The sequence below is a fragment of the Nelumbo lutea genome, chromosome 1 (genome assembly GCF_056320005.1).
Source record: "Nelumbo lutea isolate HS-2025 chromosome 1, American lotus-T2T, whole genome shotgun sequence".
Lineage (NCBI taxonomy): Eukaryota > Viridiplantae > Streptophyta > Magnoliopsida > Proteales > Nelumbonaceae > Nelumbo > Nelumbo lutea.
Genome location: NC_142684.1, coordinates 127,073,160 through 127,086,437, shown reverse-complemented (window position 1 = coordinate 127,086,437; position 13,278 = coordinate 127,073,160). Strand labels below are relative to the sequence as shown.

The following is a 13,278-nucleotide window of genomic DNA, read 5'->3' as shown; positions in this document are numbered from 1 at the left end:
CTGGCCTAGAAGACAACGACCGTCGTCGTAGGGACCCGGTCCAACCACTCATCCGTTGGCAGTATTTAGAGAACTGCCGGCCCATATAATGTGTGGCAGCGGTCCAAACCGTCAGCATAGGATAGTTAGACAACAGTCTGATTGCCGGCATATTTATTGAGCCGGCAGTCCAAACCGCCAACTTATATTATTTTGTCATTTTAATAAGCCGCCACCCTAGTTAAATTATGTAATCAAATCCGGCCATTTTAACCGCCAGCTTAGACTGAATTGTCATCTAGTTAAACCGCCGCCATAAATGCCTTATTTCACCAAAGGTGGTGGTTAGGACCACCGGCATAGACACATTATAAACTGTCATCTTAGATATGTGTTGCCAAAGGTGGTGGTTTCTATGATTGCCGGCTTAGATATGATTTGGCAAAAGTGATTTTTAGCGGCAGTCAAAACTGTAGCTAAAGGTCCCTAAAACTGCCACTAGAAAATTTACCGGCAGCCAACGAACCTTGTTAGATGATCTAGCGGCAGTTTTTGCGGCTGCCACTAAATATATTTTTTCCCATACAATCCATAATTTTTTTTAAATATTATTCATGCTTTGCTTCAAATAACCTGTTTTGTCTACCTTCATCAAAATTGGAAACTAATGAAAAACAAAAATCAATACAAATGTAAATTAAAAGTCTTCTCCAATCAAAACATTTTTCTACCTAAAAATTTGCAATACATTAAAAGCACAAATTAATACATCTTGGCTTCAAATTGAAAGATTCTTTTTTACAAATTCCATCATACATTCTCAAAATACTTGATTTACAACTTCTCCCAAGACTCAAGACTTGAAAGGCTTGAAAGGCTTTCCGAGTTATCAAAGACTTGTTGAAACCATAGAAAATCATAGCCTTGAAAGGCTTCATACTACATGAAAGACTTGTTGAAACTACGGTCTGAGGTTTTATCTGTGGCATATTATTGTTGGTTGTGTTATGGCTGCTGTTCCAAGCTGTTGGTACCTCATGGTTGTGTTTACCCTCATATGTAGTTATGATTGCTTTTGGGTCCTTTGAAGCTATCTCCACATGCTTGCGAACATTACATCCAGCATTCGTGCATTTATAATAGCTCCTGTTGATAGTAGTGACATGAATAAATATCTTGATTTATGTAAGAGAAATAATTTCCACACAACATACTACTGTCACTTCAATTCAAGTAAGCAAAAAGAACCTCTGAAAAGTACAACGGATAGGAAAGAAAACCTCCACCCAATGAAATAACCAGCACTTTTTAATGAAGTCTTTCTTGAGGGTTCAACAACTTGGGTTGGGTTAGGATTGGCCTCAACCCAACACAATGCACCCCTAGTTTCAATTCGAACCTTACATCTAAATCCTTTACTTAGAAAAATCTCATGATCAGTATTTGAATCTTACAATTCAACTCATGAGTCTTACCATTTACATGATTCAATGATTTGAACCAATTCACTTGAGAGTTGAGACCTAGTTCTCTACTCTTCTGTTCATTTGCTTATTTTAGTTTGTTTTTTATAAATAACATGAAGCTTTCAAAGGAACTTGTTATAAAAACCTTACCAGAATAAGATTTATTTAATTTTTTATAGATTTCTAAACAAACAGAAAAGGTTCTTATTATTTTTCTATGATTTTCAGAACATTGCTTTACAGTCATAGTCAAAAAGGTTGGTGAGGGAAGTGAGATCTGCAGAATCAGAACAGGGAAATGATTCTCATGGTAAAGAACAGATGGGCTAGTTCATTTGTCTTGTTTAGTCCCATGCAAAAAAAAATGAAAAGAAATTAAACAAAATAAACAAAACCCATAAGCCTAAGGCACTTGAATCAGAACAAAGACAAATAACAAATTTTATAAAACTTTCCAATTTGATCAACTAGTGTAGAAAACATGAAGAAATTGAAATAAATAAAAAGAAAAAAATTAATAGTTGGGTCTAAGTGAAAAAAAAAAAAACAAAATACAGGCAACTACACAATAATGGATTAAACTCCAGTGTGATTAGGCTTATAAGTAATTAAAGAAACATGAACTGGTTGCTAAACCTTTGTACGCAGGAAAAAATACATATTTATCATTCATGCAGTAGAGAACTAAATGATTTATGGTCATGCCCTCACCAACACATGTTCTTGTTGGTCACTTGAAGTAATTCGATGAGTCAAGGTTGGTTCCATATTTGATTCCCCACACAACCCCAAACCCTCATGGTGTAGAGTATTCATTTCAAACAATAAGGGTAATATGGTTTAGACTTTCAGCTGTCCATTGTTGAGGCAGAGTCAATAAAGCCAGAGATGAAAGCTTTACTTGTTGGGCTTATAGCCACCATGGTCATGGCTTTAAGCCTTTCATCTTATTCTAATTGGAAAGATTCCTCAAACAAATTAGACAGGGGAAAGATTTTGAAAGAAGCCTGTGGATATTGTCTCATGTGCTTAATGAAAATTGGATTCATTAGGTTCTTGCCCTACTTGACTTGAATTCCTAGGGATTGGAATGTTGTTTATCTTTGGTGTAGCAAGAACAGAGGTTAATTGGAAAGGAGTATATAGCATGTAGTCATTGTCATCAAAAGTTTGTATGTATAGCTTCTTCTACGACTCTGCTATAAGCTATTAATTTTGTAAATTGTTTGTGATCTCCATACTACTATTACATATCTCCTGAGAAGTACTTAAAAAATCACTTTCCATCTGAAGATGCCAACTAGATATACAAATAAAAACTTCTAGAATGTCAAGGGCGTTTTCATAGAGATGGCATTATAAATTTATCTTGAATCCATTTGATGAGGGTTAAATGAAAATTCCTTCTACCTCCACGTGGCATTGCTCCGTCAGGCTTTCACCCATTGCGGAAAATTCCTCACTGCTGCCTCCCGTAGGAGTCTGGGCCGTGTCTCAGTCCCAGTGTGGCTGATCATCCTCTCAGACCAGCTACTGATCATCGCCTTGGTAAGCTATTGCCTCGCCAACTAGCTAATCAGACGCGAGCCCCTCCTCGGGCGGATTCCTCCTTTTGCTCCTCAGCCTACGGGGTATTAGGAGCCGTTTCCAGCTGTTGTTCCTGATACCCTTTCCCTGGGCGCAACCCATTTGCATCTCCATACTTGCCATAAGAAACATCCACCTGAAAAAGAATACCTATAATCAGTCATATGAAATTAAGTGCATTCCTGTTGAATTATATCAACCATACATACTACACTTTTAGGATCAGCAAGCATCGCAAATGTGACATCACAAGATGCAGTGACTTCCTCTGGAGATGATTTATATCTGCAGAAATATAGATGCTTAAAATTAACTGAAAGTTCTGGGTTGAACTCCCTAGAATAGTTTTGGTGATTACAGATCTCGAACAATAGCTACTCTGAAGGTAAATAAGCTCAATAATCCTATCCGCTTGAAAATAGCCCACTTGTCACAAGAAGTCTAGAACCATGTGAATCAATAATAGCATTTGCTGCTGAAATTTCATTATGATAACAAGATACAACAAACATGAGTAATTCACATTTTCCGGTATTTGCTATTTTTCCTCTAAAAAGGACTCCGGGGTATGAGATAGAAATATTAATTCATATCATGGAGTTGAGTGCATTTAGATCCTATATGTTCCAAGATATTTCAGTCATGCTGAAATCAGTAGGTTGTAACAAGATAATCCAAGATATGTCTTTCCTACTCAATTCAACTTGTTTGAAGTATGAGCAATACCATTTTGAAAAAAAAAGAGAAGCATATACTGGATTCAAGTGCCTTGAGAACCTCAAAATAGTATCTATGCAACCAGAAATGGCAGGTTTTCAATATATTCTGAATAGGAAGTGCAATGAAACATCTAACAGGTAATATATGAAAATATCTGCTAATCTAATAAGAAGTTTAATTCGTGACTTTGTGTAAAATTCTGTTGTTTGGTAATATCTAGATTTTGCAGGAAAACCAAAGCATGATAGGTATAGCTAATAATGAACTTTATGCCTCAGAGTGGACATATCTGGCAGTAGAAGCTACACAAATGAAGTAAAGTTGGAATGGCACCCAAAATAAAAGGTTCTCTACTAAACATGAATTCCCACCATTAACTGGTGCATATTACCTGAATTTGATTTCCCCAATATCTATACATTTAATAGGCAAATCCACAATCAAGGTCAAGGAAAATATTAGTAGCTCAAGCATAAAAGTGACAGAGAACAATATACTTTGAGAGAAAGAAATGTTCAAATGCTGAGGGAAAAAACATAAAATAATCAAAAGGCTTGTAAGCAACCATTTCATTGCCAACTTACTTTGCTCCCAAGCTGATGAGAGGATCACACTTGCTCTTGGTCCTATTCCAAACAGTCACATCACATCTACAACATACAAGTAAAGGAATTAAACTTTGGAAATATCCACTTCCCCAGCTTAGTACCAAACTTGTGAGTAGGAACAAAAATATCATCACAATTCTTGCATCAATACTCTATAATTATAAACAAGATCATAGTTTAATGATTTGCATTCCCAAAAATCCATTACTCTAAGTACCATACTCCACAAGTAGAAAAAGAGACTGTGAACTGGAAGAAGGAAATTTAGGCTCTTAAACGCATTTAAATTTTAAGCACCTTCTTATGCCTTAAGCTCGCAAAATAATTCTTTAAGAGAATATTAATATTTCTCAATTATTGTTCTTACTACTTCATTAAACAATGCACAAATTTAAGATAGCATGTTCTCTAATGCAATTCATCAGTTAAGGTAATCATAACATTTCCATGTTCATCAATCTCCCTGCCAAGTGCATCCAAACGAAGAACAGGAACCTTGGCTGATTTTGGCTGAACAGCAACATCTATTGTCATATGCCCAGGAAACAAGTGTATCAAAGGTTCAAATTGTGGGTCCTGATGAAATCCCATCTTGGCAGCAAGTTCTTGGGCCCTCTTTACAGCTTCATAGTTGAGTGCTATTAGCCCAGCAAGAGTAACCATGTCAGCTATAGGAAGTTTCACAGATGCAGCAGGTGAAGTAGACACACCTACAACAGCAGTGATAGGTGGTACAAATCCTTGTTGCCTCCATGTGCTTGACAGTGGGGTTTTTTATGCCTCTTTGTTTAACCCTGGTTGAGAACCTTCAGATATCTGAATTTTCCTATGCACAATGAAAATGGAAGCTATAAATGTAATTACGATAAATCTATCTGGACAACATTGAGACCCACACATTTTATACCAGACTAGTCGCATGGTGGGATTGCTGAGTTGAACCAGCTTCTAATGAATTCCCTTTTCTAGCTGAGAGAATTTCTGAGAGTGATCATTAACTGAAGGTCATGAGAGTAATTTACCTCAGATAAGGATGACTGAAGAAAGAAAAGCATCAATAAAGCAAAAAGATGAGCAGCCTTCCATCTTGGAGTTGTTTCTAACATTATGTAGCTGGTTCCACCAATGAAGAAAAATTCAAGGAGTCTTTGTCCTGTGCAATCAAATCTGGTAGCCTTAGGAAACCTTCACCTTCAGGACTTGAGGGGGAGCATCCGTAGAATAAAATACTAAGAGGTCATTAAAGTTTCATTATCTATGCATCCTTTTTATTAAATCAAGCATTATCGTTTCACCTTTTATTCTATTCTTTATCAAGGCAAACTTATTCTAACTTGCAAGCTTATTCTAAAATCTAAACAATACATTCATGCAGAAGTGGCCATCATCATTCAAGTAGGGATTCTTTAATTCATAGGGCATAGAAATTATGATGTTTTCTTTGAGTTAAAGGTTGCAAGTGACAACTCTGCAAATTTGGTGAACAGTAATCTGATTACCATTACCTCTCTATAAATATATCTTGTACCCCATGTTTTAAGGAGAGAATGAACTGCAATGAAGTTCACTGTCTTGCCTTAATAAACAATTCTATAAAGTTTGAAAACTAAATAACACGATCAGAACTGCACTGTCTTCCCTTAATAAACAAATTCCCAAACATTTAGCCAAGTTTCTTCAAATACTTGGCTAGGGTTCTTGAAGCCCATATTACTTAATCCAAAGGTAATGTCTTAACCATAGTCTGGATTACAACTCAACAGTAACAAAAGATAGGTGTATAAGCATATCCTAGAAATTTTAAGCACTGAATATAGGTGTATTAACATATCTTAGTTAATTGGACCAGAATCGAACATCAAGACACTAATTTTATAAAGAGATGAACAAGTTGGTAAATATTTCATAGAACCTGAAAGTATTCATTAGTGCTAAGCTCAAAAAAGAATTGCAAACATTTGTTTTCAGTGGCCACGTTTATAACTATATACTAGGATTCAATCCCAAGTCTCAGGTTTGACTCAAGACTATCAAACAAGGAAGGAAAATAAGAGAAGGAAATAAAGATTTGCAAGGAATTTCTGTGAAATAAGGAAAAAACTTCTGTGAAGCACTTGACAAAAATTTGCAAGGAAAATAAGAGAAGGAAATAAAGACAAACCTGGGCGAGTCTTGTGAATACATTCCAACTAGCACCCAAGTATAGAAGCTTAGTAAAATTTCCCAAGCTGGATGGAAATTTCCAGGGAAAAAGTTCATGCCTAGATCCAGAGATTCCAAGTTTGTCAGATTCGCAAATTCTGGTGGAAGAGATCCATAGAAAGAATTTCCATGAATAGAGAGTTCAATCAAATATTTAGCAATCCAATGGTCGAAGGTAAGCTCCCAGAAAAGCCATTGTCATCAAGCACAAGTTTTGAGAAAGCTAAAGACTTGAAAACCTATTTTTTTGTGCCATTCAAGTGAAACGAATGGAGCAGCTTTTTCCTTCAATAAAAATCACGTCCAATTAGTTGTTCCCTCCAATGAACTCAGTTTAAGTGATATAGAGCAGATGAATGAGGATGATGCTGAACCCCTTTCTTGTCTATCTTCGATCAGAACCTGGCCTATTTATTATCAAAAGAACCAAAACCTTAAACCTTTGGGATTAAGGGGAAACTCAAATTTTGTGCACCCAACTAGAAGAGGAAGGGGACAGTCAAACTCGAAAAGAAGGGATACTCCAAGTCAAAGACCTCCAAAGGGAGATGCAAACTCAATAAGGAAAGGAATACCCCAGGATGAAAAAGAAAGGGGAGAGACGAGCTCGAAAAGAAGGGATACTCCACATTGAAGAAGAAAACGCAGGAACTCTGCGTCTAGCAAGTCATGAAGATATATTAGCGGTGCCACTTTTCAATTTCTTTGTAATTTTGAACCGGCTGGTTCGGTACTAGTTAATGACCGGTTTAATTTATAAAACTGCTGATATATTTGGTGTTTTGCTTAATTTCAGTCAAGGTCGACGGTGTTGTTAAAACCGCCCCTTGGAAACATCTAGGCTAGCGATTTTTTAAATAGCCGGTTTTTCTTGTAGTGAAATAAAGAAACAAATGGATAAACTTCAGAGTAATTTTCAATGGGTTACTAAAAATAATAATAATTCCTTTGCCCTTACTAGCTAGAACTCAGTGTACTTTGATAAAGATAATGGGGTCTCAAATAAAAAAAAATTATCTCAAATAAACTAGGCAAATCTTATAAAATTAGGATGAAAGATAATGAAATAAGGATAATCTCTGGGTGCAAATTATTCAATAAAAAGACCTACAAAATATAGACCTCCTCAATCATAAGTCGCTTAAGTTGTTTTCTTGGGCTTGGAGGAAAATATCCCAAGAAATACAAAATCTCAAGAAAGGAATAATGTGGAGAATTGGAAATAAAGCAACTTGCAAGTTATGGCGATGACATATTTGACATTTGAAGAAAGTATAACATGAAGCTCAACCCGAATAAGGGCGCCTTTAGGATCATGTCAAGTAAGTTCATTGGGTATATAGTGAACTGACATGGCATCAAAGCCAACCCAAATAAAATCTAGGACGTCCTAGATATAAGACCCTCTAGGTCGATTAAAGAAGTTTAAAGGCTAACAGGTCGGATAACTGCCCTAAACTGATTTATGTCTAAGTCGATTGGGCGGTGTCTTCCGTTCTTCAACACCATAAAAAAGAACCAAGACTTCGAGTGGATTGAAGAGAGCCAACTCGTGCTTGATGAACTCAAGAGATACCTCAATTCGCCACCTTTGTTAACCAAGCTAGAACTTGAGGGCGAGCTCAAACTCTACCTCTCTACGAGTGACAAGGTAGTCAACTCAGTCCTAATTTGCGAGGTGAACAGAGTGCAATGATCTATCTACTACGTGAGTAAAGTCCTGCACACCGTGAAGACCAAGTACCTGAACATCGAGAAGCTAGCCTTCTCGTTGGTGCTAACAGCTTGTAAGTTGTGCCCTTACTTTCAGGCCCATACCATTGTGGTCTTAACTAATCGACCCCTGAGGCAAGTCCTCTAGAAGCCTAATGTTTCAAGAAGGCTAACAAAATGGGCAATCAAGCTTATTGAGTACAACATTCAGTTTGAGCCATGCCTAGGGATCAAGGTGAAAGTCCTAGATGACTTCGTCGTTAAGTTCATGTTTAGCATGCCAACCCTGAAGTTGATGAGCTCATGACCGCCTTGGAGGCATCAACCAATGTGGCACCCAACCTAACTTAGAGCGAGGAGCCTTGGGTCCTCCATGTGGATGGCTTTTCCAACCAACGCGGAAGCGGACCTGGGCTGATCATCTATGGACCTAGTGAGGTGAAGCTAGAGTATGCTCTTCAGTCCGTGCTCCGATCATCGAACAATGAAATTGAGTATGAGGCGTTGATAGCCGAGCTACCATTAGCGAAGGAGGTCAGCATGAAACATCTCATAGTGTGTAATGACTCGTAGCTAGTGGTGAACCAAGTAAATGGGCAATATGAAGCCCGAAGAACCTGCCATGTTGGGATACCTAGCCAAGGCTAGAGAGCTCCTATCCAACTTCCACTCTTGGTACATCCAGCAAGTGCCAAGATCCGAAAACACCAAAGCCAATGCACTCTCAAAGTTGGCTGGTGCAATGGACATTACAAATAGGATAGTCTACATTGAAGACATGCCACGACCTAGCATAAAAAGGGTGGCAAAAGAGGTCGCTCCTATTTTGGTTGTGAAACCGATATGGATCAACCCGTTCGTTGATTATCTACGCCACAAGACCCTATCGATAGAACGCAACATAGCTCAAAGGGTAGAACGACAGTCAGCTCGCTATGTTATCATTGGTGATCAACTGTATCGCAGGTCATTCACACTCCCTTACCTATGCTACTTGTGACCAAACAAAGCGAACCAAGTGCTACACGAGAACCACAAAGGTCTCTGTAGAGGACACTTGGGGAGTAGGGCACTGTCCCAAAAAGCTCTAAGGCAAGGCTACTATTGGCCCACAATGAAGGTAGACGTAGTGGAGATAGTTTGGAAGTGTAACAAGTGTTAGCAGCACTCAAGCATACCACATTGGCCCTACGCGGACCTTCTCGATCCCTTCCCACCTGTAACCGGGTAGAGGAGACATTGGTGTCCATCATAGTTCACAATCTTCAGAATTTCTTTTGGAGGAACATCGCCTATAGGTTTGGACTCCCCAAGGTATTAATATCGAACAATAAGAAGCAGTTCGAAGACATCAAGTTCCAGAACTGGTGTGCCGAGATGGGAATCCAACAGAACTTCACCTCGGTGGCCCACTCCCAAGCAAACCGTCTAGCCGAAGTGATGACTATTGATTTTAACACTTCACCTTTAGGATTTGTACACTATTTTAAAATTTATTAATTTAAAAATCCACAAAACTTTTACTTAAAACTAAAAATTATTAATAAAACTTAGAAAAAATTAAAAACGTTTTAGTTCCACTTAATAAATACTAATAAAAAAATATTTAAATACAAAAATGATATAAAAATGATTTAAAATGTAGAACCCTTTTTATCAATCAAACGATGGTTATTAATGATACATAGTGGTTATCGATTGTGGTATTATAACAAAGTATTAATAACCATTTGAATAAATTAATGTTATTATAACACACTGGTTATTGAACATCCATTGTGGTACTCTGGTTATTAATGTAACCACTGAATTTATTACATTGTTTATTATTAATACACAATAATAAATGGTTAGTATTAATATTAATAACCACAGTATATTAATACTAATATTAATATATTAATAATATTGCATGGTTATTAATATTAATAGTACTAATAATAGTATTAATAACTACTCTCATTAGTATTAGTCCACAGTGGTTAATATTAATACATTATATTACTATTAATGTATAATGTGTAATATTAATATATTAATATTATATTATAATATATTATAATATAGTATATAATATTAATATACTATGCACTATATAATATTAATATATTACTATTATAGTACTATTTTATGTAATAGTACTATTAATATTACTATATAATAGTGTAATATTATAATATATAGTTATACTATAGTATATAGTATAATATATTATACTATAATACTATAGTATATATATATTATAGTATTATGGTATAGTATTATAGTATATTATAGTATATAATATACAATATATATCACTATAGTATGACTATAGTTATACTATATTATTATGGTATATAGTATATAATATATAGGAATAGTATAAGACTTGATGAGTGTATATATATATATATATATATATATATATATATATATATATATATATATATATATATATATGTATATGTATATGTATATGTATGTATGTATGTATATAGTTTTGCTTTACATTTGCATGCCTGACATCACTCACTATTTGCATATATCATTTTTATTAGATTCTAGCATCCCATGTCCTATTAGGAGAGGGGTCAATAAGTGGTCAAGACGCAATGGACTTTGCTCCCCGCGGTTGCACCCAAAGCCCCCAAATTAGCCACCAACCAGAGAAGCCTGTTTGTCTAACAGGTGGAGGTTTGAAGGCTGCCCACCTTGTTGAAGCCTTGTGTCTAGAAATAAATTGGGTCAACCCATGCATTTTTCACCTAGAATCCAAGTTTTGAGTTTAGAAAGGAATAGGGGAAATTACCTTAGTCTAGGATAGGACATATGCGTTAAGCACTTTGTGGGTAACAAAAAAAAAAAAAAAAAAAGAAAAAGGAAAAATCAATTAAAATAAAAAGGATAGGAAAGGTTAGTTAAGCACAAATACACGCAAAAGAAAAAAAATAAGAAAATTAAAAATAAAACAAATGGAAAAGAGAAAAATAGAAAAAAGGGGAAAAGAGGAAAAAAATAAGAAAATATAAAAAAATTACAAAATTGCTTAAAGGAGAATGATTAATCATGTTTTATTTTGGATAGTTAATTAAGAGAAAAAAACAAAAGGAAACAACAAAAAATAATAATAACTAAAAAAATCAAAATCCAAAAATAAATAAAAATCATCAAAAAAAAGAGATGAAAGTGTTAAAATCAAAATTCAAGAAAAATCATCAAATCTTAAAAGCCAAAAAAACGAAGATAACAAATAAATGATAATTAAATGATAAAAATAGTAATAAACCAAAATGAGAAATAAAAAAAAAAACAAAAGAGGATAAAGAGAATGAATAAAAAAAGAGAAAAAGGAGGAATAAGAAGTGAGATAAAATCAAAAGTATATATGTGATGTAGGACCCACATAGTGTAACAACATAAAAAGATTAAAATCTCAAAAAATGTAAAAAAAAAAAGTAAATAAAAAGGCAAATAACATATATAAAAATATAAAATAAAATATATATATAATAATGTTATAAAACAAAATAAAATAAAATAAAAAATAAAATAATCAACATCAATAAAAAATGAGAGAAAAAGGACACAAAGAGAGGGAATAAGGAATAAGAGAATAAGAGAGATTCCTCATAATATAATGGACAACAATAATTTTCAAATGAGTTGGAATAAATATCAAGAGAAAATCTCATATATTACTTTAAGAAATTGATAAAAACAAAAAAAAATTATAAAAAAAGTGTAAAATGTAATAATAAAAAATTAGAAAAAAAAAGAGAAACAAGCAAAAAATGACAAAGAAATGTAATGTAAATAGGTCAAATAAAATAACAAAATGTTCCTTTGTATGCTTTAGTGAAACATATGTTCTAGTTATTAATGATTGATTGCATTTTTCTCTTAAACTTGTGATAATCCAAATAAACTGCTTATTGCAATTGTTTTAATCTCAATCAAGTTTTTTCCTTAGTTTTGGTTTCTTCTGAAGGTATTTCCTTAATTTCTATTCTTTTCATGACAGAGGTCCACTTTGTTTGCATCGTACTTCATTTCGCATTCCTTTAGATTAGTTAGCTATAGAGGCATTAACGACTTTTCCAGCCATAGAGCAATCCTGAGCCACCATCCTAAACTGATTCTTCTTATCATCCCTATTTTGCTCATTCCCATTCTAATGCAACTAGAGCGTAATAAACCAACATCCATTACACTTAGCTCCTTAACACCCGTCCTTCCATCACTACCCTTGCATTCAATGAGTAGATAACCAGCTTTTAGCAACCTACCCTCCTCATAGGTAGCCAACCCATTCCTAGCTTTATGCATATTGTTGAAATAATTGATTTTATGTTTGTTAGGGTCTGTTTGGCTGATTAAAGCCTTTTTTATTTTAATCTATTATTGTACCATCACTTAGTAGGGGCATAAGAGTCATTTCCCTTCTTATTTTTTCGCCCTATATATTAAAGTGAAGCTAGCTAACACTGTTCCATTGCCGCAACCCTTCTTCTTTCTTCCTTCTTCTCTTCTCTTCTCTTTTGTTGTAATCTTCAATTAGATTTACTGTCAAGATGGTATCAGAGCGTGGCCATTGAATCTAGGCAATCAAGTGTCTTCTCCAAGCTGTTGAATCTAGGCGGAACAGAGAAGTACATCTGGGTTGATCGAATAAGACCTACAACTAGTACCGCCCCATTTTTTTTTCTTTTCTTCTCTTCCCTTGGTTGTGTACCAAGAGGAAAATGAATGGACCTGAACCATTGAATGTCGGCACACCCTTGAGAGGTTTTTCCTCTATTTGTTTTGGATCTTGTGATCCTGTACCTGTGAAAGGTTGTTGTAGGTCACGTATGACCTGTTTTCTCTACTTGTTGGCTTGATGCCTTGTGTGTAAGGATCTCTCCTTGTGATTATTGCTTGTAGACCTTCTGAGAAAACTAGTAGGTTGGGACTACTACTCCGTACAGGTCTAAAAATCAGATCTATCATCTTGTTTTTTTCTAGAAATTGATATTGGTCTT

The 13,278-nt window shown here is 35.0% G+C and overlaps 1 protein-coding gene across 7 annotated transcripts; it reads right to left on the bottom strand.

The window, feature by feature from the left end:
• Positions 1-701: 701 nt before the first annotated feature.
• Positions 702-7,271, bottom strand: LOC148877427 (glyoxylate/succinic semialdehyde reductase 2, chloroplastic-like). 7 transcript variants are annotated; one of them, XR_016094796.1, is made up of 6 exons: positions 6,522-7,271; positions 5,383-5,513; positions 4,337-4,402; positions 3,242-3,317; positions 2,856-3,168; positions 702-1,125 (listed from the first exon to the last, which is right to left on the bottom strand). XR_016094796.1 is itself a non-coding variant. In XM_088940926.1 (6 exons), exons 3-5 carry the CDS (start codon positions 4,489-4,491, stop codon positions 3,070-3,072), a joined length of 330 nt encoding a protein of 109 aa, XP_088797052.1. In that variant the 5' UTR covers positions 4,492-5,186; positions 5,383-5,513; positions 6,522-7,223; the 3' UTR covers positions 702-1,125; positions 2,856-3,069. The 7 variants fall into 7 exon arrangements, 6 of the variants coding, with proteins under 6 accessions (XP_088797052.1, XP_088797069.1, XP_088797077.1 ...); XM_088940926.1 differs by having other exon boundaries at positions 4,337-5,186; positions 6,522-7,223; XM_088940943.1 differs by lacking the exon at positions 6,522-7,271 and adding an exon at positions 5,071-5,186 and having other exon boundaries at positions 5,383-5,516.
• Between the last annotated feature and the right edge of the window lie 6,007 nt (positions 7,272-13,278).